Source organism: Caretta caretta, chromosome 8 (assembly GCF_965140235.1).
Source record: "Caretta caretta isolate rCarCar2 chromosome 8, rCarCar1.hap1, whole genome shotgun sequence".
Taxonomy (NCBI): Eukaryota; Metazoa; Chordata; order Testudines; family Cheloniidae; genus Caretta; species Caretta caretta.
Genome location: NC_134213.1, coordinates 16,012,030 through 16,037,402, shown reverse-complemented (window position 1 = coordinate 16,037,402; position 25,373 = coordinate 16,012,030). Strand labels below are relative to the sequence as shown.

General features: G+C 41.0%; 2 protein-coding genes across 8 annotated transcripts in view; both read left to right on the top strand.

Moving 5' to 3' along the window:
• The first annotated feature begins 576 nt into the window (after nt 1-576).
• ZCCHC10 (zinc finger CCHC-type containing 10) lies at nt 577-19,042 on the top strand. Of its 3 annotated transcripts, none has more exons than XM_048861436.2 (4): nt 577-696; nt 8,005-8,166; nt 13,404-13,445; nt 17,049-19,042. In XM_048861436.2, the coding sequence occupies exons 1-4, from the start codon at nt 602-604 to the stop codon at nt 17,314-17,316; spliced, it is 567 nt and encodes a 188-aa protein (XP_048717393.1). In that variant the 5' UTR covers nt 577-601; the 3' UTR covers nt 17,317-19,042. The 3 variants fall into 3 exon arrangements, with proteins under 3 accessions (XP_048717393.1, XP_048717394.1, XP_074987414.1); XM_048861437.2 differs by lacking the exon at nt 577-696 and adding an exon at nt 703-923; XM_075131313.1 differs by lacking the exon at nt 577-696 and adding an exon at nt 785-902.
• Nucleotides 19,043-24,611: 5,569 nt separating this feature from the next.
• AFF4 (ALF transcription elongation factor 4) overlaps nt 24,612-25,373 on the top strand; it is a 78,084-nt gene continuing 77,322 nt past the window's right edge. For all 5 annotated transcript variants that reach the window (XM_075131309.1, XM_075131312.1, XM_075131310.1 and 2 more), the window contains exon 1: nt 24,612-25,073. The gene's annotated coding sequence lies outside the window, so the exon portion shown is untranslated. The remainder of the gene's footprint in view (nt 25,074-25,373) is intronic.

The following is a 25,373-nucleotide window of genomic DNA, read 5'->3' as shown; positions in this document are numbered from 1 at the left end:
GCAACATGTCTGTCCTCCTTTACGGAGCTGAGTCATGGAAATCTACAGCTAAAGCATCAAACATGGTAAGATCAAAATCTAAGCTAAAGCATCAAACGTGGTAAGAAGATGACGATGGAGGGCATATTAGGAGAGGCTTTAAGGATGCACTTCTATGGCCAGTGATAACGTGGAAACCCCCTGGGAAGAGAAAAAGAGGGTGACCTAGAGAAACTTAGAGAAAGAAGCCAAATCCACCAGTGTGACACTCAGAAGCGTGAAGAGACCAGCCCAAGCCGAAAACAAGAGACGGGAACTGGTGCCTATGCACTGTAGGTACAGGAGGGTAAGAGGGGGACGGACCGCCCGGGGAGAGGCATGCACATGGCCCCAGGAAGGGCGAGAGGCCCCGGGGGAGAAGGAGACTGGACAGAGCTGAGCGCACCGCTGGAACGGCAGGGAGCCGCACGAGCGGCTAGGCAGGCCCGGAGGAGTGGAGCTGAGGTAGATGACAGGCCCGAACGCACGTCCTCTCTAGCCGCCAGGCGCCTGGCTCTTTGTGGCAGGCAGCTGCCGGCTTCTCTCCCAATGGGGAAGGAGGAGGAGGGCGGAATTGCCCAGCATGCAGCGCGGTGGCCTATCGTCGGCATCCCTCACTTTCCGGCCAGGGGCTAAGATGGCGACTCCCATGCACCGACTCATCGCTCGGCGGCAGGCGTGAGTGCGCCGGGCCGGGGGCTAAGGGCGGGTCCTCGGAGACAGCGGATCCCCGAGGGGCTTGTCTTCGTGCGGCAGCCCGAGAAAAGCGGCGTCCCGTGGGCAGGAGAGCGGAGGGTTGTCTCGGAGGGGAAGCCTCAGGGACGCGGGCTCTCCTGGGAGGGGGCGCCTCGGAGGGGAATCCCGGCGGAGGCGGTGATGCTCGTGTGCGTGGGACCCCTCGGGAGGTGTGTGGGGAGCAGAATCGCTGCCTTCACCCAACCCGGAGAGCCTGCAAGTGGGGTGTGGAGCAAGCCCTTCGGGAGGGGGGCGGGTAGCGGTGGCTGGCCAGGCCAGTCGCGTACGCCAGGGGCCGTGGTATAGGCGGTGATGGGCAGTAGATAATGCATTGCAAGTGTACAGGACCCCTCAGCCCCTCCAGTGTCTGACGTGCACCTTGCAGCACTGGAGTGCAACCCCCCCCCACCCCCATAGGGGGACAGTCCCACAGTTAAAGGGCCGCAGCGTGAGAGCAGATTTTTATTCTTTTAAAGTTGTAAATCTTTAGTTGGGATGGATAATGAAGTACTTCTTCCTCCGAGAAAGAGCTGACTCTACCCTGTCTGTGCTGACTGTGAACTGGGACGGGCCTGCTGTTCACTGATTCCTAAAAACAAATTCTATAATGTAGATTGGAAGATTAAGTTAACCATGGTACAGAGCCTTACAGGAATAATAAATACTCTTCACTTCTCTAGCTCCTTGCATCTGAGGATTTCAAAGCTCTTTACAAATGTTAACAAACTAAGTGTTTCACTATCAGTGTGAGATAGCTAAGTACCACTACAGATCAGCCCCCTGATAAACAAAGAGGTTAAATGGGCTTTTTTCTTCCCCTTTTCAAAAGTTCAGAAAATATTCTGCTTGTTTTTTACACCAGAAATTCAGATCTTGTGTGTTTTGGCAGACTATGGTGATTAAAGAACTAGTGAAATGATGGTATTACAAGAGTAAAGAATGAAAGCTGAATGACTGAGAGGGGAAGATGTCTCAGTCCGATTATTTAAAACTCTGGTTTTGAGTAGTTGTTAACACCAATGTCTTATTAATCAATCATGGCATTCTTTCCACAAAATGTTAAAGGTTCAACACCCCCACCTTTCAGTTAAGGTGTGAGAACTCACAATACACCAGTCTGGGAGATTCATGAGGTCCACAAGTAAACCAGGGACAAAACACACTATTTTAAAGTTTAACAAAAGAAAGGCAGAAAAAAGTCATGTCGGGTTTATTAACACGTCCACAGAAGTGCACACAAAAAAGCATAAGCCTACATTTTTGTTTTTAAATTCTGTAGGTCACCTTAAAGTATCTTGGCCAAAGTAATTTCAAATGAATTTTTTTGTTGTTAGCCTTTCAAGCCAAGTGAGTAAAAGACAAGCCTGGGAGAAAGTACATCAAATGTCTGTTTAGGGTTTCACTGTAGTATTTGGGAGTTTATTCCCTGTAATGATTTGTCATATTTGTCTGTTTCAGTTGCGATAATAAGGGGTGGATAGTGTTATTGCATTTCTTCCTTTTTCCAGGATTATGTAGTTTTTCCTTGCTTTTCAGTGGAAAGTTTCATAATTTCTGATGATTTATGGAATAATTATTTCCCTTTAATTTTGGAACAGTCTCTCCATTTCAACTTATCCTTTTACATGTTGGTTGTATGTGTTTTGCATTGTGCTATGTATCTCCTAGCTTCCATTTACAGTTTATAGTCACTGATCCCATGTTCAGCATGAGCTTGCCTTAGGCCTTGTGTACACTACAGTTTTGTCGACAAAAGTTATGTCAACACTCAAAAAACGCGATCATAAAAATCGGTATTGCATGTTCACACTCATTTCCTCTGTCAGCAGAGCACGTCCACACTTGGGGCACTAGCATGAACAGTGTGAGCAGTGCACTGTGAGTATGTATCCCACAGTCCAGTCTGCCGCTAGGTCTTGTGGGAAGGTGGAGCGGATCGTGGCGCATCTTGGGACTGGGCTTTATGTCCTGTGAAGCATTGCTTTCTGTCCCAGCATTCCATGGGCTTCCGGCTTTCTTTTGCAGAATTTTTCAATGGCCCTTCTTTGCTGTGCACCCCGGCATCTTTGTGAGAAGGGATGGATCCCGCACTGCTCTCTTATGCTCTGATAACTGTCATGAAGATATCGCAGATGGCAGTGCAGTTAATTGTGAAGAAGACTCCTAGTCACCTAACTGAAGAAGACTCCTAGTTGCCTGACATGCTGTGTGGTATGCATAGGAGCAACTTTAGATTGCTTTTGGCATTCACAGAACAGCTGCAGAGGGTAGACTGTTGCTTTTGGGCTCGGGAAGCACTGACTGGTGGGATTGTATTGTCATGCAGGTGTGGAATGACGAGCAGTGGCTACAGAACTTTTGGATGCGGAAAGCCACCTTCCTGGAACTGTGTGCGGAGCTCGCCCCAGCACTGTGGCACAAGGACACCAGAATGAGAGCTGCCCTATCAGTAGAGAAGTGGGTGGTAATCGTATGAAAGCTGGCGACTCCAGACTGCTACTGGTTGGTCGTGAATCAATTTGGATTCGGAAAGTCGACTGTTGGGGCTTCATTAATGCAAGTGTGCAGGGCAGTTAATCGCATCCTGCTACGAAGGACCATGACTCTGGGAAATATGCATAAAATAGTGGACGGCTTTGCAGAAATGGGTTTCTGTAACTGGAGGGGTACTAGATGGCACGCACATTCCAATTTTGGCACCAGACCGCCTTGCAACAGAGTACATCAATAGGAAAGGGTACTTCTCCATGGTGTTGGAGGCACTTGGTGATCACCATGGGCGTTTCACTGACATGAATGTGGGGTGGTCCAGGAAGGTGCATGACGCATGCATCATCAGGAACTCTGGCCTGTATAGAAAGCTACAAGCAGGGACTTTATTTCCAGACCAGAAGATTACAGTAGAGGATGTTGAAATGCCCATAGTGATCCTGGGAGACCCGGCGTACCCCTTACAGCCATGGCTCATGAAACCTAACACAGGAAACCTGGACAGCAGTAAGGAGTGGTTCAACAACAGGCTGAGTAGGTGCTGGATGACTCTGGGATGTGCCTTTGGTAGATTAAAGGAGCGCTGGCGATGCCTTTATGGCAGGTTAGACCTCAGTGAGGATAATATTCCCATGGTCATAGCTACAATTTGTACATTGCATAATCTTTGTGAAGCTAAGGGTGAAAGATTTTCTCAGAGGTGGAGTATTGAGGCAGACTGCTTTGCTGCTGATTTTGAGCTGTCAGAGGGGGCAATTTGAATTGGGGAGGCTTTGAGGCAACATTTGGAAAATGAGAACCAATCATGTATTTCTCTGTGATTGGTGCTGCAATGTTACATTACATGTAGTTTTCCTAGGAAGCAATGGTGACATTTGGGGTATTGCATTCCAGTAAGCAAATGATTAGAATGCCTGTGTATGTATTGGTAGTGCCTGCTATCTCAATTTGTAGGAAACAAATAAAGATGAATTACCGTTCAAAAACTTTGCTTTTATTGTACAAGAAACAGCACACAAAGGTGCTTGGTGGAAAAGGAGGTACCAGGGAAGGGCAAATGATCTGAGCTGTGGGTCCAGCTATCGTTTTTAAAGTTGTCCTGGGGAGTGGAGTGAAGGGGAAACTAAGAAATCCAGGAAAGCAGAAAGGACTGTGCCGGTGGAGTTTGGGGAGGGGTGCATGGAAAAAAGATCTGAATGTGCTGCAGAGGAGGATGGGCACGCATCTGCTCAGTCTGCAGCATTATTAAGGACTTCAGCATCTGTGGTTGCTCCTCGGTGACTTTAATCATCCGCTCAGTAGCATCCTTAACAAACTTCTGATTTTTTTTTCTGTCTTGCCTTTCAGCTTCCCTCCACTCCTTGCATTTCCTTTTCTCTGCATTGGAGAAGAGCGGTACCTCCTGGAACATGTCGTCTTTGCTCCGACTTGGGCTGCCTTTTGTCAACAAAACTTAGTAGTGTAGACAAGGCCTTAGTCTTGTCCATTTCATTTGTGTGAGATTTGCTATTAGGGCTGTGGTTAGAAATCTGTAGCAGTCTAGTTTGTTTGATTTGTTTTTTTCCCGGTGATTAGATTGCTTTTAGATTTTGATTTTATTTTGGTTTGGGTGGAATTGTCTGCTTTTTTGGTCAGGAGATGAGTGGTGTTGGGACCTGGAAGTGATGGTATGTTTTTGTTTGGTTTTACAGTCTAGTTTTCTAGTGTCTTCCAATAGAGAACATATGTGCTGGTTTGAGTTGGCACCAAAAGCTGAATGTTTGTTTGTGTTTGCACGTTCATTAAGTGGAGGAACTGTGCTAGTTCTGCTCACATATGGCATCTGTGGCAGAGCCAGCAGTCTAAGGCCTGGTTTTGTTCAAAAATTAGATCAACCTAGCTATGTCGCTCAGGTCTGTGAAAAGTTTTGCATCCTTAGTTAGGTTAACCTAACCCCCAGTGTAAATACGGCTAGATTGACAAAAGAATTCTTCCGTCAACCTAGTTACCTCCTCTTGCAGATTGAATCCAGGTTTTTTTCTGTCAATGTAGTCAATGTACCAAACTTCCTCCTCCTCTGAGCTTCAGTTGAGACAAGACTGATTTCTGTAGGAGTTGGCAGGGAGTTGATGCAGCAGAAAAGTCTTCCCTCTCTACTAATCTCCATGGAGGAATAGGCAGGCGACATAAGAATCTTCATCTATCTCTTAGCATGTCTAAAACATATATTGCTACAGTATATAGGTGTTTCAGCCCCTCTTCTTAGTCGGGGCTGGTAGCAGTATCTTTCCATTAGTTTGGATACCCCTCCAGCACATCCAAACCTATATGGTAACATTTTAGGAGCAAAGATCTTTTTTAATATTTGTCTATTAAGTGACATCCACCACATAAAATATATCAGTGATGGTTTACTAGCTGTTTGGGGCCTCATTTTGTTTACAACTCCATGTATTCAGTAGTCTAAATACACCTAGTTAACCTTAAGTTCTTTTTTTAATCTTTGTAAAATTTCAAGTAGAGTTATTTTACTAGGCTAATGGGGGGCTGACCATTGAGTGCAATGTGCATCTCAAGGCAGGTCAGTATTCACAGACATTCTCTCAGTGGAGTCTAGAAATGGAGCTTGAGAAAATGAAACTTTTAAAAACCTTTCAGTAGCCCTAGAATCTTGTTCAGCCTACTTACTAAAAGTACTGTTCCCTACTGAAATTAAATTCTCAAAGTTAATTGTGTGCAATTAATTGTGAGTCTTACTTTTTCCCTATTGAATCTAAATTAGCACCATTTCTCCTTAGGGCTACTGCAAGAAGCCAGAGAAGTTTAGTCTCGAAAAGGTGTTGGATGTTATAGACAGGATGACTATTAGAAACTTGATAGACCTGGGAGCCTGAGTAAGTGATGACAAAGGCCAATGAACCATGCCATTCTTCTGTACCTCAGTAGGTGACTCATAGTTCCACACCAAACCAAAACATCCATCAATGCTAATAGCCTCTCTCTCCTCCTTCCTCCTATCCTCCTCCTCTTTACTGTGTCTAAATGCTAAATATGGAGTTAGGAATTTTCCTCTTTCTAGTAGTTTATGGCTGTTGTATATATGTGGCTCTGAATGGACTGAACTTTCCGAAGTGAGTCTTTCAGTTGAGGGAAGAGGGGTAAAAGGCAGAGCTGAAAGGCAGCTTGGTGCAATAAACTAAGCAGAAGACTGGGAGTCAGAAAATCCTAGCTTTAATCTTGGCTCTGGCACCAATTTGTGATGTGACCTTGGGTGAGTCACTCAATATCTCTGCTTTAATTTCCTCATTTGTAACATTAGACTAATACCTACCTCATGGGAGTGTAAATATGAATCGCATTAAAATGCTAAATATTTTATTTTAAAGCTAAAGAAATTAATGAGGCGTGGGAGGGAAAAATAAAACAGAGGTAACAACTTTACCTCCTTTCCTGTGTCAGTGAAAAGTTATTAGTGGGAACTCCCTTCTTCAGGATGAGTATATCATCAGAGTCTCATTTAACCTATATTAAACTGAAAGGAAGCATTTTTTCCTCTGTGAATTCTAGCAAAGTATTGCAAAATTCTGTGAATATTTACCAGTGTGGGCTCAAAATTATTCACCCATGTTTACTATGATGATGGTGAAAAATTAATAGCTTACACCTTCTCAGGAAGCAGGTGAGTAAAATTTTGCATGGCTAACTCTAGTGAATTATGCACACAAGAAAGCCAGAATCAGGTTATACTTGGGATGGACAGAGTAAAATGTTACCTTTGAACTTCACATGCCTCAGTTGCATCTTTTGTGATAGCAGTCATTAATTGGCTGCTGAAATTGTAGGATTGCTCTTCAATTTCCCACAAGGAACACAGTGTCCTATTTAGTCTGACATTCTGTCCTGCCTCTAATCACTAGACTCCCATGATTTGAAAATTAGGCTGTCCAAAATATTGCAACAAACTGACTCAATGGATAGGAACAGATTTTTAGGTGCTTGTTTGAAAAAACTATGGAGGCAGGTACAAATTCTTTGGAGATTGTAACATCGAGTACAATTTACTAACATTTATCTATGTTTATGTAACCATATTTCACACAGTTGGTGCCGGAATATAAAAGATGCTGCCAAAATATTTGCCAGTTAGTTTGGGACAAGAATTGTGTTTTCCATAATTGAATTACCTTTGTTCACTGGCTGAAACTTAAGAATTGCTCAACTTCCATTTTTCTTCAAACTCTTTAATAGTTGCTTATGAATTTTAAATTCTGAAGGGAATGGGAAATTATGAACTCCCAGTAGAGTGAGGAAAGATTGAAAGAGAAACCAACCAATAGGAGTTACTAAACTAAAATACTGGCCACACACCACTTGCCAAGAGCCAAGTGTAGTTTAGTCTTTACCACTTCAGCAGAAAGAGAGAATTGAGAGCTCCAGTTCTGGAATAGAAAAGTGTCTTTGTGTTCATTCTGATAAATAACTGATACAGGAACATTCCAGTAATCACAAAGGACCCAATCCTGCCATTGACTATATGCAGACATATGCATGTGCTTGTCTGGAGCTCCAGTGAAATGCAGGATTGTTCTGACTTGAGAAAAGCTAAAGCACCAATAAATACAGGCAGACAGTTGAAGCTCAAATTAAACAAGACAAATACTTTGTCTTAGGACTGGTATGCTAAAATGTACCATGTAATTTTCAATAGACAGTGTTGATTGTGCTTAAATATCCCAGCTTTAAATACAAACCTGCTCTTAAGCAAATTCTGTATTTTTGTAGGGAGGCCAACAAGCAGCATGTGAGATGTCAGAAGTGTTTAGAGTTTGGACATTGGACCTATGAATGTACAGGGAAAAGAAAATATCTACACAGACCATCAAGGACAGTTGAATTAGCGAAAGCTCTGAAAGAAAAAGAAAACAGACTGTTGTTGCAACAAAGGTAAGATCAGCTGGGCTAAAGCTTAAAAGCCATTAGCAGAAGTATGTATAGACTGTATTTGGGAGATTGTAGTAGCGTGGTCAGTTTTCTTTGTGTGGTTTTTGTGTTCATTCTCTTGAGTCTGTATGTGTAACTCCCATTAACATTAATAGTAACTGTATGTACATCAGAGGATGTATATATGTATTTGTATCCCACAGTATCCACAAGTTATTTGGTCAGCCTCTCCCTGTTATAACTTAGGTCAAACAGTTTTTTTAAACAAAAATGGGTCACTAGAATAAAGTCAAAATAAGTAATGGGGCCTTTATGTAATGGGGCACTGTTTTCTGGGCACCTTGATCACTTACCTTATTACGTGTTTACATGGGGCTTAGAAAACAGTTTGTGTACATCTTTTCTAGTGTGGGGACAACAATCACAATTAGAAAAGTATGTGATGTGTCCATTTTTGTAGTCTCACCATAAATGTCCACCAACAAAAACATAAGTGCTACGTTAACAGTGTATCAGAAGCATAGTTTTTCCTTGTATTTAGTTTTGAAGAATAAAAAGCAAATAGGGGAGCAAGATATGGATTCATATGTATTGCCAATTCTTTATTCCTAGAAATATCGGGGATACATTTTATTGGATTAAAAGAACGACATGCTTTGCAGTTTTGACATCTGAGACACCTGGGCAGGTGATACCTGCAACCAAGAAGAAATAGCCAAATTGGACTTTGCCTTAATCTGAAGTGTGACTTCACTTACTCTTTTGGCCCCTAGATAGAATTTTGTTGTTTCTCCCAGCGAAGAAGAATTCAGTATTCAAACATTTCACCCTTTTAATCAAAAGTGCCTTCAGAGAGAAAATAATTTAATGAACTGAGAAGCTTTCCAAAATGTTGAACATAAAGGGATATTTCATATAATTTTTATGTCAACCATCCTCCTAGCTGTTATCATATACTGAATAGCAATGGTACTCACTATTGGTAGCAATGGTAGGAACACTATCATAGGCAAGAACTAATGGCTGCTGATGTGTTGAACCATGTGTTGTGTAGACTTGTTTTAAGCAGGGTTAGACAACACAGTGCTTAATGCCATTGGCCAAGTGAAGCCCAAGGATTTAAGGTGTCCTAAGCATTTTAATTCTAACTTTATTTTTCCCTTTGTCAGTTGCTTACAACTTTCTAAATCTTTATTCTTTCGGGGCTGAAATTTTCTATGCAAGTATAACACGGACAGACCCCGGTTGTCAGTGGGGGGATCAAACCTGGGACCTCTGAAGCTTAATATATGAGTCTCTAAGGAATGAGCTAAAAGCCTTAACTGAGGCAGTAGCAGATTCATTAATCTCTAAGTGGTCTTGGTGCCACTAAAGGGGACAGAACATCACATCCAGAAGGTGTGGGGATTACACAAGGTCTCCACCGAAGGGTTAATTTTCTTTTAAAGTCTGAGCAAAAAATGGTTCAGCCATTTTTAAAAACATGAGCGGTGTGGAGGAAAATACTTTATTATAAAAAAAATGTTTTAAACTATTTCTTTTTAAAAGGTTTAATGTGGAAATAGTTTGGCATTAGAAAGGTGAAATTTGGTATGAGGCTAATATTTTATGAGATGCACTTTTCAGTGGTGCAGTAAAAACTGGTTTTGATTTGGCAGTTATGAGTCTTTGAAAATCATAGGTGGTGCATTAAAATTTTTTTTAGCACAAGCACTTTTAAAATAATTATTTTCTAGAGAAAAGTGGGATGTGGGGGGGGGGGTGAGGGTTTTTAAAAAAAACTTGATTGGTGTGCATAATTACAGCATAATGAGATTCAAAATCTATTTCACTCATGTTATGACCTGTGTACATAATGATTTTTTTGGACTTTTCTTAAAAAACCCCAACAAAAAGCTAGGACATTCCATATAAAAACCTACATAGAACAATATGGTTGTAAAAGTAATACGCATTTACAAGGGCCAGAATTAAAGCCATTGTGTCAGTCTTAACATCTTCATTTTTTGACAACTGTAGTTTTTTAAATGGAATAACTGCATATCTAATATAGCCTTGCACTGGCAAACAAGTCTCGTTGTCCAAGACTAGGTAATGTGAAAATAATTTTGCATTATGATCCTTCTAGTTAGTTATTAACCTAGATGGAGGTTGTGTGACCTAAAATCAAGGAACTTCAGTACAAAGTAATAATTCTGATTATGAAGCCCTCTAAGACATAATGACTGTGTGCTTTTAGACACTTAAATTTATTCCAATTTTGATGCAACATTTGGAACATATTTCCTTGTCCCTACTTGTTAGGTATCAAGTACTGTACAATAGCTGGGGTGAGGAAGGGAAGTGAAGTAAGAATGAAATGTAAAGATACTTTAAATACTGCAAATAATGTTCTTAATGAAGACAATGAAAAGAGAATTTTAAAGGCTTCTAAAATTCTAAAAAGGTTGCTGTAAGATTCTAAAAGAGGAAAACTGAATTACCGCTTGTTTAAAAATGTAATACATTTTATGTAGTACAAAGCTGAGACGTGTAATACCTCCTCAACATCCTGAGGGCAGACACCCTGGCTTTTCTATAGTGAATGATGACATAAGTACAGTACCAAATGGAGGCTTGAAAGGTTTCATTCCAGTAGCTGCCAAGTTTTGTGCAACTCTGTGTGATACATGTAAATTACCCAATTTTTAATATTTGTAACTAATTTGCATACTAGCACGGACTTCAGCTATGTGATTCTGTGTAGGGGAGGAGTGTGGATTTAATGCTCATGCATCTGTAGAAAATTAAGATCTTGGTTTATCTATAGGGCAGCAGCGGGGCAATAATAAAACAACACAGGTTTGATCCCACAATCTTCAGATTTATGCCATCGTCCTCTAGCATGGCAACTATAGGAATAACTGATAGGGGAAGCTTACTGTTGTCCCCCTATGGAGCAGATTGTAGAGGGGGAGATAGCACACTTTATTACTGGGTTAGACAGCTGCTTGTGAATGCAGAGTATGAGGATTCCTGATTTGTATTGCTGGCTCTGGGAGCTGAGTATGGTAGAGTAGAGATTGCATAGCCATGTATAATAATGTCTCTGTTTGGATCATCTGCAGAGTTTGAACCTGGGAGTTCTGGATTTAAAAGTATAAGCTTCTCCCACTTGAGCTCCAGGACAATACACATTAGCATGGAGGTAGTAGCAGACTCATAAACTTATGTCTGGGTTGGCCACTAAATTGGGACAAAGAATCTACGCTCTGTTATCATGGGTTAGGCTAACACATAATCTAGGCCCTTTCTTCTGAGAGGCAATTTGGCAAATTAGAGACCGGAGTTGTATTCCCTGCTTTGCCTGGTGTAAAATGAATGAATGATAAATGGTGTAAAATGAATGAATGATAAATGCCTCCTCTAAGGTGGAGCATGAGGCCCTGATTAGTAAAGGTTGTGGAGGTCACAGAAATATGGAGAACGATTAGTAAAAGAGTTGGGATTAGAATTTGTGAGCTCGTGGTTTGTAGTTTAGTGAACCCTCTGTATGGCTACTGGGGATTATGTGAGGAAAGCACTCCTCTTGCACACAGACCCATGACATTTTACCAGTTGTTCAGGAATGCTTGACATCTTGCAATATGCTCATGCATTTTGCAGGTCTGTGTGACGGTAGGCAAGTCTGCATTCTCCTTGATGTTACCTACCACCATTTTATTAAAATATTATGTTAAAAAAAAAAAACCATTATTTCGGAATCTGTATGGATGAGCTCTGTTTTCTAAAATCCATTGCTGCTCATCTTATAAGTGAAATGTGAGTAACTGAATTGTAAAAACCAGAAATAGTTTTTGCGTCTATTTATCTAAGTTTGCTTCTAATATTAGGCCTTGATTAAGGAAAGAATCCCTTTTTGGGAAAGGTCTTAAATCCACTGGATGTCAAATGGGACGTAAATACAAGCTAAAGTTAAACATATGCTTAAAAGCTGTCTGGAGCCAATGGCTCAATGGGCTGCTGTGGTTAAGGCATATCAGTTTCATAGCCAACAGTGTACCAGGGAGTGATGTGGCCAGCATCACATCAAAGATGGTGAGTAGAGGAAACCTTTCAGTGTGAAGTCAAGTGATATGCATCTGAAGAAGTGGGGTTTTTATCCACAATAGCTTATGCCCAAATAAATCAGTTAGTCTTAAAGGTGCCACAGGTGGATACAGACTAACACGGCCACCCCTCTGATACTTGGTACTCAAACCCAGGATCTTCAGGACTGTAGCTGAGGACCTTAACCACACAGACACGCTACTCCACTCCCCGAATAGGGATGGAATTAATTACATACTTAAATGCTATGCAAAATAGAGACCTCATGTGGTTTACTTCTGCTGTTGGCTGAAAGGGTGATATGACCATATGAATTGAAAGGGGAACAGTCATGGCAAATTTGGCCTAATTCTGCTACTTTGTGGAAATGTTTTCTCAAAAGTTAAGACCAACAGAAATCTCCTTCGGAATTAAAAAGGAAATCCCATGGAGAAAGTATTTTGTTAAACAAGCATTTCACTGCAGTGTTTGAAACCCAAACTTTCTATCAGTGTGTGAATGCATGAGGACCTGAAAGTGAAATAGCTAGATATTATTAATAAAAATGGACTTTTTTCTCTCTGTTGCACAGGAGAGAAATTCATGAAGAACGTAAATGATGAAAGCTAATTTAGATTTTGAAAACTTAGTTTTAATAATTTGAGATATTAGGTAAAGAAAACTTGTACACATCTTCTTTTCACACCGACAGTATCATTTTAATGTAAATAACCCTTAGCAGAAGACAGGTTTCAGAGTAACAGCCGTGTTAGTCTGTATTCGCAAAAAGAAAAGGAGTACTTGTGGCACCTTAGAGACTAACCAATTTATTTGAGCATGAGCTTTCGTGAGCTACAGCTCACTTCATCGGATGCATACCGTGGAAACTGCAGCAGACTTTAGGTAACTGAGAGTGTGGCATACTCAAATACAAAAAATGTTTAAAAGGGTAAAACACAACAGTTTTTTTTAAGTAATAGGGAATGTCTTCTTGGGTTGAAAAATGGCTGAAAGTGAATGTGCCAAGTGAACTTTAGTCATTACAACCCACTGTTTACTTTTCTGCCAGTGGGATGATGATGATATAAATCTCAACTCCACTATGCACCTGTTTACTTAATTTTTCCCACTGCATTAATCAAAGCCATTGTTTTTCCCCTCCCCTTAATTAGAACTGGAGAAAGTACTGCAGAAAGGAAGACCAAGAAAAAAAGGTATGTGGGGAAAAGATTAAAACTGCAGCTATTCCATTGCATTATGTTGCACTCATTACGGAGAGGGTAATTTGAAAGAGGGTGTGTGGGATACGGAAAGTAGAAATTGCAGTGAAGGTTGTTTGTTGCCTTTGGCCTCCTTTAAGTAGTCATGCTATGAGCATTTGAAGTTTCTCCAACCCCTTCACCTTCTAATTCTCTGACTTCACTTTTTCCTTTTTGATCTTCCCTTCTCTACATACTCTTCCCTTTAGTAGAAAAAAATATTCCTTCCTTTGGCTAGAAGGCCATTATTTTGTATTTCAAATAAGTGCAATAATTGACTACGGTTTTCCAGTTAATAATAGTTCTTTCTCCTCAGCTTGCTGTTCCTTCTCTCTTCCCCATTCCAAACTGTCATCTCCCTCTAAAAGTTTTTCTAGCGACTGTAAACAAAACAAATCCAAACCCAACCAAACAAAACTATCATTGACACTAAAATTGGGTCTTATGAAGCAGTGTTAGCGCTGCTGGGAGCCCACAGCTACACCAGTTTAATTATTGTGTTAGTATAAAAAACAAGTAGAACTTTGTTATGTGGTTGCCATTGGTGCTGTCATGTGTTCAGTATCTGCGAGCAACATTTTTGTGAGACAATCCCAAATGGAAATATGGTATAACCGTCTTCTCCCACTTCTAGCTTAGTGCCTCCTTTATTGCTGCTCTGCTGATTGAAACAGCCACCCATGCTCCACTTCAGAAAACAACCTTGGTGTCAAAATCCCTCCTTTAAGGGAGACTTGCAAACAAGTTTAAAATGTTGGTCTGGTGTCCTTTTCTTTGTATCTCTATGAGATTATATATGTAAGAGGCCAGAAAGGCTTTTTTAAAAAGCCTGTATTTACCATAAGATATCGAAAATGTCAAGACTGGTTTTACTGGTGGATTTCTGGGTGAGCTCTCAGCTCAGCTGAAGAGGCAATGTTTTTTATTAAAGACGTCCTTTTATTTTGGAAAAAATATTTTAGACTTTATTTTTACATTGACAGACCCATTTTTTTCTTTGCAGATCACCTTTAAAACATTACACATTCTTGGTTTGAATTGTTTTCTCACGTGTTATAGGCCTCTTCAGATCCAGCCACAGTATTCATTTATTTGCATATAAGGCATCAAGTACACTTACTATGCATTAGGAAGAGTTAAATACAAAAATACTCAACACAGCATGTTGTTGTATACTTAAAATCCTGAAGTTAAGAGATGCAAAAGTTAAGGTTCCAGTAGCATTGCTACAGGCTTAACCAGAAAAATACGAAATGACAAAACTCCTGCAACTGTGCCCCATAACTTTTAGGTTGCTTTGGGCTTTCTTGTGCCCACACTAGCCCTTACCACCTCCCTCATGGAACTCTTTTGGAAGGTAGATTGCAAACCCCAAGACACTTGGTCTTGTACTCTGGCTGATTCTGCCTCCTTTGATCCATGGGTCTACTGCTTATTCTGAGGCACTTATCTGTAGTTGTATCTAGTGTGCAGTATCAGAGATCTGATTCGGGTTGCCTTATATAAAAATCATTTTATTGATACATTTATTGAAATGGAATTTCAAAATCAATGCATCTATTCAGATACAAAATATAAAAAAATGTCTAGAGCATGATCTAAAGGTTACTTTTCTTACACTGTCTAAGCCATGTGTGTATCACTGCCTCTTTCAAGGAAGTACATTTCTTCATCTGCCCCAACGATTCATCCCCCTTGTGTAACCAAACCAACAGACTATATATTATGTAACCTTCTGAAAGCAAGTATAGTAGAACCTCAGAGTTACAAACACTGCGGGAATGGAGGTGGTACATAACTCTGAACAAAACTTTATGGTTGCTCTTTCAAAAGTTTACAACTGAACATTGACTTAATACAGCTTTGAAACTTTACTATGCAGAAGAAAAATTCTGTTTTCCCTTTATTTTTTAGTAGTTTACATTTAACACAGTACTGTACTGTACTTTTTTTTTGGTCTCGTCTCTGCCTCTGCCCGATTGCATAATTCTGGTTCTAAATGAGGTGTGTGATTGACTGGTCAGTTCATAACTCTGGTGTTTGTAACTCTGAGGTTCTGCTGAAGATGATTTTCTGCTTCCTATCCCTGGCCCTTGCCCTCCCCCCAAAAATATTTCTGTCAAGGGAATAGCTATTAGACATTATCTGAAAGTACCCACTCTACTACCTATGTAGTGATCCATCCTAATGATTCCGAACACCACTTTAAGATGTGGCTTTTATTAGCTTATTTTCTGGAGATTCCTTCCTGAGCAGCTGTATATAAACTGCCCTCAATAGAAAAAACAGCTGTTTGGGGGGAAAAATACAGATAACAGATGTATATTAAGATGTTAATGGCTCAGAACATTATAACACACGGCTCCACGTATGTCAGTTTGACACAACTGTGGGTGCACAATGAGGCAGAGTTAATGTAGTTGTTATAACCTTAGCTTATGAATTTCCTGACTTAGTGATTTTCAACTAAGCACTCTTAATCTTATGAGAGCATTTAATTTCCTTTTTTCTGGAGAAAAGCGAACCTATGCTTAATATTTCTAGCACTTTACATAGTACCAGTTAGGAATGACATTCAGTTGACTGAATGGAATGAGAGCAAGGTGAGCTAGCACCTTTGGTTTTTGGGTGAGGTATGTTTGGAAAACCTGTGTTGTTCATTTTTGGCACTTAGTAGCATTGTCCATACCAAAATCTCAAACTGCTTAGGAGCAGTAGCACACCTGCAATAGCTTTATCTTAATGGGAAAATGACTGATTTTTAAAAATCAAAATGAAAGCTTGGAGTTTGCAGAATATGAATTCAGAAAAATGGCAGAGCATGCAGGCCTTCATGATATTTACCCCCATATTCATGTTTTTTCTTTGCCCTTGATAAAGCTATTTTTAAAGGATTTGTTTTTCTGAAAGTTTCCCTAAGGTTATTAAAATCTCCATCCCACAAAATGTTACCGTAGTGGTGGGCACGTTGGATTCCTTCTCCCTCAGTAGCTTGGGAGCAGCATCCCTTGGGTGAAATTCTGACCCACTGAAGTCAATAGTAAAACTCTCATTGACTTCAGTGGGGCTAGAATTTCATCCAGGGAGAATGTACAATAATGTGTCAAAGGAACAGATCTTCATTAAGCTTTTCTAAAACCTTTGTTGTCCAAAGTCATTTTTTCCTATCACTTAAAACTTTTATTCCCTCTCTCCCACTCTAACCAAGCAAAGACCCCAGTCCTCAGTAAGGATGATACCTGTACCAAGTTTCAAACCTTTGCTTTTTCTCCTGTAGTTATGTTTTGTTTTACAATGGGGAAGTATGTATTGTACTGTCCCATGACTCAAATGGCTGAAGGGTATTTGTTCAAAACAGAAGCAAGAAAGTGGAGGAAATACCAGCTTCAGACAAAGTCATGTCTGGAAAGTTTGAGTCCAAATGGTGAATGTTTTGAGCTTATAAAAGCAAGCTTGTAATGAACATTGTTTTTTGTAGTTGTGCCTTCAGCAGGTCTGTTCAGTGACCACTGTACTGGGAAGAAACTCTCTCACCTGTCCTTTTCATGTTTCTTGTAGGTCTAAGAGCGTGACCAGTTCCAGCAGCAACAGCAGCATCAGTTCAGCTAGTGATTCTTCATCCGAGAGTGAAGATTCCTCTACCTCTTCTTCTTCTGATGAAAGCGACAGTGACGAAAGCTCCTCCACTTCCTCATCCTCCCCATCTTCAAGTAGTTCTTCCTCTTCCTCAGACTTCGAGTCAGATTCTAGTTCCTCCAGTAGCAGCAGCACCAGCACAGACAGCAGCTCTGATGATGAGCCACCAAAGAAAAAGAAGAAGAAATAGCATGGTGCCATGTTCGGTGACAATGTAGGACTGGTATTAGTGAACGATAATGTCATTCTGTAAGGAGGTTTTGAATACATTATTGCCAAACAGCTTAACTGGTTAAAATTTCTACAGTTTAAAACTTTCTAAGTGTTTTACATATTCGTCATAAGACATAAAAAGGTATACATGGCAAGTGAGACTTATTGAAAGAGTATTTTTGTGGTTAATTCTTTAATAGGAAATTTTACTTTTTTAGTTTAAAAATCTGTCATCAGATTTGTTTATACGACCTAAAGTCCAGTAACCCTAATGTTTACATGCCAGAGAGCAAAACCTTCTTGTTTCAGATTGTGCTGTATACATCATATACTGACTCTCCGTTTACAGCAGCTTCATTTATGTTTTAGAAAATCCTGTAAACTAGTTAGGGAGGAAGAGGAATAAGAGCTTCTAACACCATTGGCTGTGTAGTACTCTAATAGCATTACCATTATCTGGCTAAACTGAATGCACAGTATTGCTCAGAGGGTGATTTCAGTCCCTTTGCTGAGAAATATATTATACTTTGCTGCTGAGCTTTTCTCAAATGGTTTTTCCTGAGATTTCCAGGTCAAAGATTAATTGCAACATAAAACTTTTATTAGCGCTAATTTGTTAGAGATCCATATGCTGTTTGTACTGTACAAAGGCTTTAGCTAGTCTTTTCAACTTTGCCTGTTTCCTGAGCTCATGGAACTGTAACATTCTCTGAGACAAAGAATGTCTCTTGCAGCAGTAGCATTGGAATAAGATGAAGGTTATGGGCAGGGGGTGCGAATCATAATAACTGATGCTGCTTAGGAGTTTCATCTTTGTGCCTTTTTTATAAAATTAAATGTATCCTAAAAAGAGAGGGGCCATAGTGGTGTCTCTGCCCCACCCCCTCAACTCATTTAGCTTTCCACACAGAATATGAGTCAGAGAACTTGGAGAAATGGTAGTAACATAAATATAATCGAGGCATTATTTTCAAAGCAAGGACAAAAAGCTATTTTCATTGGAAGTTTGGTTAGAAAAAATGAGTCACCTTTAAATATAGTTCCCAAAAGGAAGATATTTCCCTTTTGCTATTTTTGCAAAATTATTATGTAGTGTAAGATTGTCAGTTTACGTTTGTTGGGCACATGGTAGCTGGCATTATAGTCTGCAGTATAAAATGATTATTTGGCTCAGTCCATTATTTTTACATAAGAAGTTTGTGCACATTCGTGAAAGAAATGAAAGAGGCATATTAGCTAAAAAACCCAGCAAACTAGCATCACAACCCTGCATATTGCAAGATGTCTTTTGCAAGTTGCTAAATAGAACTAATTTGCTGTTGTGGTGAATTTAAGCAGATGGCATTAGTCATTTAATTTTGTGATGCAGTCTCCTTTTCAATTTCTTATTGATGGAGTTCCCTTTTTCTGGGACAGGGCATCATATGTGAAAGAAAATTCTTAGATATCCTGGTTTAGGTAAAATATAGTAATTAAACTATTTTTTATATTTTTATGGAAAAAGTAGTGTGTAGAATTACTTTGGAATAAAATGTGCATCTATTTAAATGTTTGAAAATATGTATGTTGTGTGTTTTAGTGTGTAATCATTACTGAGTTTTACAGAACACGCTGAAGACTGTAAATAAAACTACCAGGAAATTGTTTGTCATCTTAGAGAATGTACCATTTAATGGGAAAAGTTAATAAATTATTAAACACTGTTTGCTAAGTTTATATTCATTGGAATATACTGTAAATTTACTGATATGGTGGAGATTGGGGAAAATAACTTGAGAAAATGGGCACACTTGCCAATCCAAGAAGCTGTCTGCAGGAGATAAGACAAAACAATACAACTGCTAAAGAGATTAAGGAAACCTATGTTTAACTTCTGGTCTATTGGTCCCTGAGCTGGGAGGTCTAAGGAGACAGTATGCTATTTCACGGGATACTTTATATCATTCAGTAGTGATTAAGTGGTAGGCCATGAAAGGAACTCCTTCCAATATTTTATAGCCAAAAACATAGTAGCTTTTTATGTAGTTAATTAAATTTATTTATTTTAGATCACTTGCTCTCAGATGTGATATTTCTGCTTAATTTTAAATCCATGCTCCATTCTGTTTTATTTATCCTCAGCCGTTTTTATCTTACAGGGCAAAACCCACCAGCCTGACCAGAGCTTTCAGCCATCCAATTCTTACTAGCTCAAGTCCTGATTTGCTCTTAAAAGGATATTTTATTTCACTTTGATTCTGCAAGGAAAGGTATTTCTTTAATCACCATCTTCCAAAGCTCTAAATTAGGCACAAATTATAATTAATTTACAAAGATTACTGGCTAGAAATTGTTACATTTACTCAGTAGTTATTGAGACCTGTGCTGCTTTAAACAGGCTCAATTTAATGCCTCCCCATTACAAGTAAAACTGCCATTGCTAATTGAACTGAAGCAATTGATGCAGTCTAGTGGAAGAATGGCCTCAGGAGAAGTGTCATATTTCAAGGGGAAACATTGCTGATGGGATGGAAAAACAAAAGGCACAGGCAACTTGATTTTCTAGTTTGGAGTTTTATTAAATCAAACATTTGTGAGAGCTGGACGTAGGTTTTTGATGCCCTAACTGAGGGCACGTAAGAGGGCTGTATGTGAGATGGATTTGTAGATAGGATTTTCACTAATATATAGGACTTTCTCTACTTTAAGAAGGTTTTAGAGTAGCAGCCATGTTAGTCTGTATCCGCAAAAAGAAAAGGAGCACTTGTGGCACCTTAGTCTCCTTTTCTTTTTTCTAATTTAATTCTTCACTTTAAAAAGAAATGATACTGAACATCCTACCCTCAATGGGTCAAACTGAGTTTATACAAAAAAGATATTCTCCCAAGCCCTGTTCTCCTCTCACTTGAGATGCCACTGAAAGCTGCTTGTGCAGATCTTCATAAGTTAATTTACCCTCAACTTTTTTGTATGGTTTGATCAACAGTAAAATAATCAACTTGATTTTTTGAAAAATGAAGGATTTAAAAGGGGTATTCTGTCAAAGTGGAAACTTTAAAAAAAAATAAAAAATCAAGGACTGCAAATTTAAAAATGCTTCCATTTTTTTTTTCTGCTCCTCTGTTGATGTTTATAACGGTATTTTCATCAAAGAAGAAACTGTGTATACACAAAGTGCTGTTAAATGCACAAAGTAAATAAACTGCAAAAAGAGATTTCTTTTTTTTGCAAGCACTTTTAAGTTATAGGAACCTGCAAGATTACATTTAACTATAGCTGTTACAAAATTTTCAGGCAATTAGGATATTGTTTCCTCCTTGATAGTATTTTTGAATAAAGTTGATATTTAAATTATAATACAGTCTCAGATTCAATACCCTGTTGAAATGCAGTTCACATGTCTCACAGTTATTGTGTCAGGCTGGCAGTAGACTTGAGCAGATGTTCTTATCTTTTTACACTCTGCTCACAATTTGAGGGGTCTTTGCAACAGTACAGGATAGAGACATAATTTAATTTTAAATGAAAAGTTAGATTCTGGAGCTTAAGATAACATTTACTGAAAAATACTATTGCGCTGGACTGCTGCCACTGGAACACTGGAGGGGCACCTGTTGCTTTATTTTTAAATGAAGAAATAAATATCGGATCATACTCATTGGCGGAGGTCTTAATCTCACTGACATGAAGTCAAAGGCCCGGAACTCTGCTTCAATATATTTTAAAAATAAACAAAAAGCAGGACTAGTGACTGTTTAAAATGTAAGACCTTATGCAGTAAGGAAGAGGACTCTGAAAGAGCCTCTACTTGCAATCTGTATTAGGAGGACACACTACTGGTAAATCCACACAAAGTGTAAATGTTGAGCCTAAGTACAAATGCTATGTATGTCTGTTTAAAAAAATCCCTGTAGCCATATAACCAACCTTACCATGAATGCGAAGGAAGAAAAGAAAATTCAGGATCCATACAGACAACCATAATTGTTGGGTTGTGAAGGGGGGATTTTTATGAACTGGAACAGAGATTGAATCCTCCCCTGGGATATTGAGCAGTAGTAAAGATGCTTCAGAGCCTTCACATTGCAGGAATCACTGTGGCTAATGTACACCTCCTTTTAATTATAAGTTAGCTGTTTTGTTTATGCCAGACTAGTGCAGAAGCTCCTGCAGGCCACAGTTACCTTCTGTGCAGGGGGTGTAGACCTAACCACCTAGTGTCTAAATAAAGACTGCTGTTTTAAAGTACTGTAATTAGCTGGCTAGTATGTATCTGCGCTTTTGTTCCCTGTTGGGTGGAATCAGACGTGCACAGCTGTGTGCCTACCTCCCAACGGTGTTTGTCCTTTAGCTCAAGGAGTAGGGGGCCTGTGCTTTTGCAGCAGGAGAAATGAATTCTATCTCTCCTGGTGCCATAAAATTCTGAGTCGCCCTGATGTCCAGAGTAGCAACAACTGTGTGAAATTCTAGATGGATTTGTTTTAATATGCATGGAATAAAATGTCACAGGAACAAAATACTTCATTAGCTGAATTGGGGGGAAAAAAAGAAATACAGAAAAACACCTTTAAAACAGATTACACAAAGGAATATGGGTAGTCCAAAAGCAGCATTTTTACAGCAAATACTCAAATTAGCACTGGTAATTCATGCATTGATGATGATTGATTGGCTTTTTCTAGTGCCTTTCATGAGACGATCTTAACGTGGTTTACAAACATAGTGTGATTAACGGTCCCAATAAGAAGAGGGTCCATCCTTTTCTGTGCGTTCAACAATGTAACATTCTAAGTATAAATATTTAAACAGTAGGACCTCATCTGAGTAGTACACAGCTGTATAAAATCAGAAAGCAGTTGTAGATGGGTCAGGATTACAAGGACAGAATTACTAGATGAAGAAAAAAAGCCTCTCTTTAAATCTGATGCCTACAGTCTTTCAAAGGGACAGATGCTCAGATGCTAAAGTGATTTGTGTACCTAGATTATGCTGCTGCCATGAATTCACTCAAGGTCTGAACTGGCAAGTATAGGAATAATGCTATAAGCAACACCCTGTGAACATATGCCAAAAATAAGTTTAATATTATATTTGAGATTTTAAATGGAAAGAAGTCCAGAGCAGAGGCTATCTTAATGACTTTTCTCTTGTGCCATATGCCTCCTAGATGAAATTCATCCTGGGTTGGCGGACTTGAAGTACTCCTGCACATGTGGGTATGGAAATTGAGTATGAATGGTGAGGATGGTGAAGGGGAGGGGGTTTTGGATCCATGTTTTCACTGATGTGTTAAATGACTACTTCACCCAGTTCTTGATCCACAGAACCTAGTTGACAACTGTCCACATCAAGACTAGAAAGTCTCACTGGAGAAGCCAAAACTTGAATGTAACAGGGACAATGACCTACCTTCTCACCTCTATATATGATACTTTCAGTGGTACTACGGGTTTCCTCCAGGTGGGTAGAGTGTGTGTGAGAGAGATTGTGCTGTCATTGCCTGTGTTGTGCATGTTTTGTAGCTAGAGGACTTCATGCTTGAGGGTTGTAAATCAGCACTTTTCACCACCTGGTGAAACAATACTAGTTAGGACAAGGTGAATATATAGTCTGAAGGATGAACACAAATACACAACCATCTGCTACCTGACACCATATTTCACTGACATGCTGTCATCCTTTTATTACCTCAGACAGAATTCAGTAATCCTTTAGTAGCATGATAATCTGTACAAATGTTGGAAATGTGAAAAGACAGTATTTTGGGGGGTTAATCTCAAATGCATCTTCCTAGAAAACACTGTCAAGGTTCCTACTTCTCTTGTCTCGGATAACATAAGTGATAATGAGCTGGTCCTCTAGTGACTTTTAGTTAAAGCATTTTGAGATCTGTTAATCTTATTTTGAAGTTAAATTTGTTCATATGTAAGTATGGAAAAGGAGTCTAAAACTATATGTAAACTTTTGAGAAATAATGGGGGGAGTCCTTCCTTCAAACTATTAACTACAGTTTTGGTAATTAATTATTGCATAAAGATCAAAGGAAGAAACCAAAGAAAGGAACAAAGCCAACAAAAGCTGATATACTTGTCACAAGTTATCTTTCAGCCACATGTGTATCTCAAGTCTAATCTCAGGCATCAGACCAGGAAATACATCTCACAGATGTTGACAAATTCCTAATGTCCTGTTAACTTTTCAGTTTAACATTGCCATCTATTCACTGCCCAAAAACTTCACTAAAGTAGAGTCAAGGTTGACTAGCACTGCTTCCTCCTCTTCTACAATATCAAGTTCACTGATACTTAAACCACTAAAATCCACTAAATATAGAGAGATGTATGCATCAGCCCTGCCCTTAACCTTAACTGTGTCCCATTGAGTGATGCCCCAACCTTCCCTGACTGATGTAACACCCTATGCTTACAGAGGCTATATAGTTCTGTGAGGTTGCAGCACATAGGTAGAGTAGGAAAAACTGTCAGACTGTCCTCAGGAAAGCAGGAGTTGCATTTAGGGTGGTATGTATGAATGGCAGCTATGTACAGTATCTGTCCTGTCCTTGATCACTTCATCCACTCTGCACAAACCACGGCCAGCCGTTAACCAACCCTAACAATTCCCCTCTGGAACATCACCTGCTTTCTAATCCCTGCATTAGTCAGTATAGAACATATAGTTGACGGAGAGGATGCAATTGTGGGGGATACACCCCATAAAATGACTGGTTTATTTAGTGCTTACAGTAGGGCGGCCCTGGCTGAAACATAGAGGCAATCAGTGGTGGCTCCTACCAGTGCCAGGAGTAGAGTTCAGGGTGCGGGGCAGTGCGTTCTGCCATTTTGCATCGCCTGGCATCTGATGGAGAGGGGCACTAAGTGTTCTGGATGGGCAGCAGCCAAGCCTGGACATAAGGTGACCAGATAGCAAGTGTGAAAAATCCGGACGGGGGTGGGAGCCAACAGGTGCTTATGTAAGAAAAAGCTCCAAAAAGTGGGACTGTCCCAATAAAATCGGGACATCTGGTCACCCTACCTGGACAGCCTCAAATGTTTAGGTGCTGAATCTTGGTAACTGCACCTGAGAGTTGCAGCACATCAAGTAGGCACCTCTTCTCCGGCAGGGGGAGCCTAAGCTCCGCCCCTTCGCTCTGCCCCTATCACATGGCGGGATCCGGCGCCTTCCCCTGAGGAGGCGGGGCTTGTCTCTGTTGCCTTCGCCCGGGTCACGTGCCGGGTTCCCCAGGCCGTGCCTGGGGGTCACGTGGCCGGCGGCGGGGGCTGTGCGAGCGCGATGTCTGCTGGGTAATCCGAATGCCCGGCTGCGGGAGGAGCTGGGCCGGAGTCACTGTTCTGAGGAGCCAGCCAGCAGGACCCGACCCTGCCGGGCCGCACCGGGACCCAGCCGCACGCCCAGCCCAGCCCGCAATGGAGCGGCGGGACCCCCGGGGAGCCGCCGCCGCCGCCCCCGTCCCCCCCCGCCTGTGACCCGCTCCCGGAGCTCCCCCCGCCCCTCTGGGTCCTGCCTTCCCTCCCCCCGGGGCCCGAGCCCGCTCCTTGGGCCTGGTCTTTGTGCCCGGCTCCGGGCCCTGCCCTCTCCGCTCCCGTCCCCCGGGGCCTGACTCCCCTTCTCCCCCTGGCTGTCGCTGACTCAGTGGCGGCTCCTCAGTCCCCTTTGGGCCTCCTCGTCTCCCGCCCGACGGGCCGGTGGCGGCAGCCGGGAAATGGTCCGGGCCTAGCGGAGCAGCGAACGGAGGTAAGGGGAGGGGGGCGGTGCGGGGCCGCTCCGGCTCGGTCTCGCTCCCTGGGGCTGGAGGTGGGGGCTCCCGGGTGTTTGTCTGGACAAGGCCCGTTCTCTGGCGGTGGGCTGTGTCCTCTTCCTCGGGAGGTACCCGGGCTTTGGCGGAGGGAGGGGGGACATCTGCCTCCCCTCCGGCCCCGAGCATGGGCTGGGTAAGAGTGTCCCGGAATTCCCTGAGGGGCCATGGCGTCTCGGGGGCGGGAAAGATCCAGTTCCCTGTATCTGTTCTCGCTTATTCTTTATCCTTTTCCCCGC

Bases quoted from the DNA above. Each gene is read 5' to 3' on its own strand.
- ZCCHC10 (XM_048861436.2), top strand. From the start codon at position 602: ATGCAGCGCGGTGGCCTATCGTCGGCATCCCTCACTTTCCGGCCAGGG. The intron at 8,167-13,403 runs GTAAGATCAGCT...CCCCTTAATTAG, and splicing joins AGACTGTTGTTGCAACAAAG to AACTGGAGAAAGTACTGCAG. The intron at 13,446-17,048 runs GTATGTGGGGAA...TGTTTCTTGTAG, and splicing joins AGGAAGACCAAGAAAAAAAG to GTCTAAGAGCGTGACCAGTT.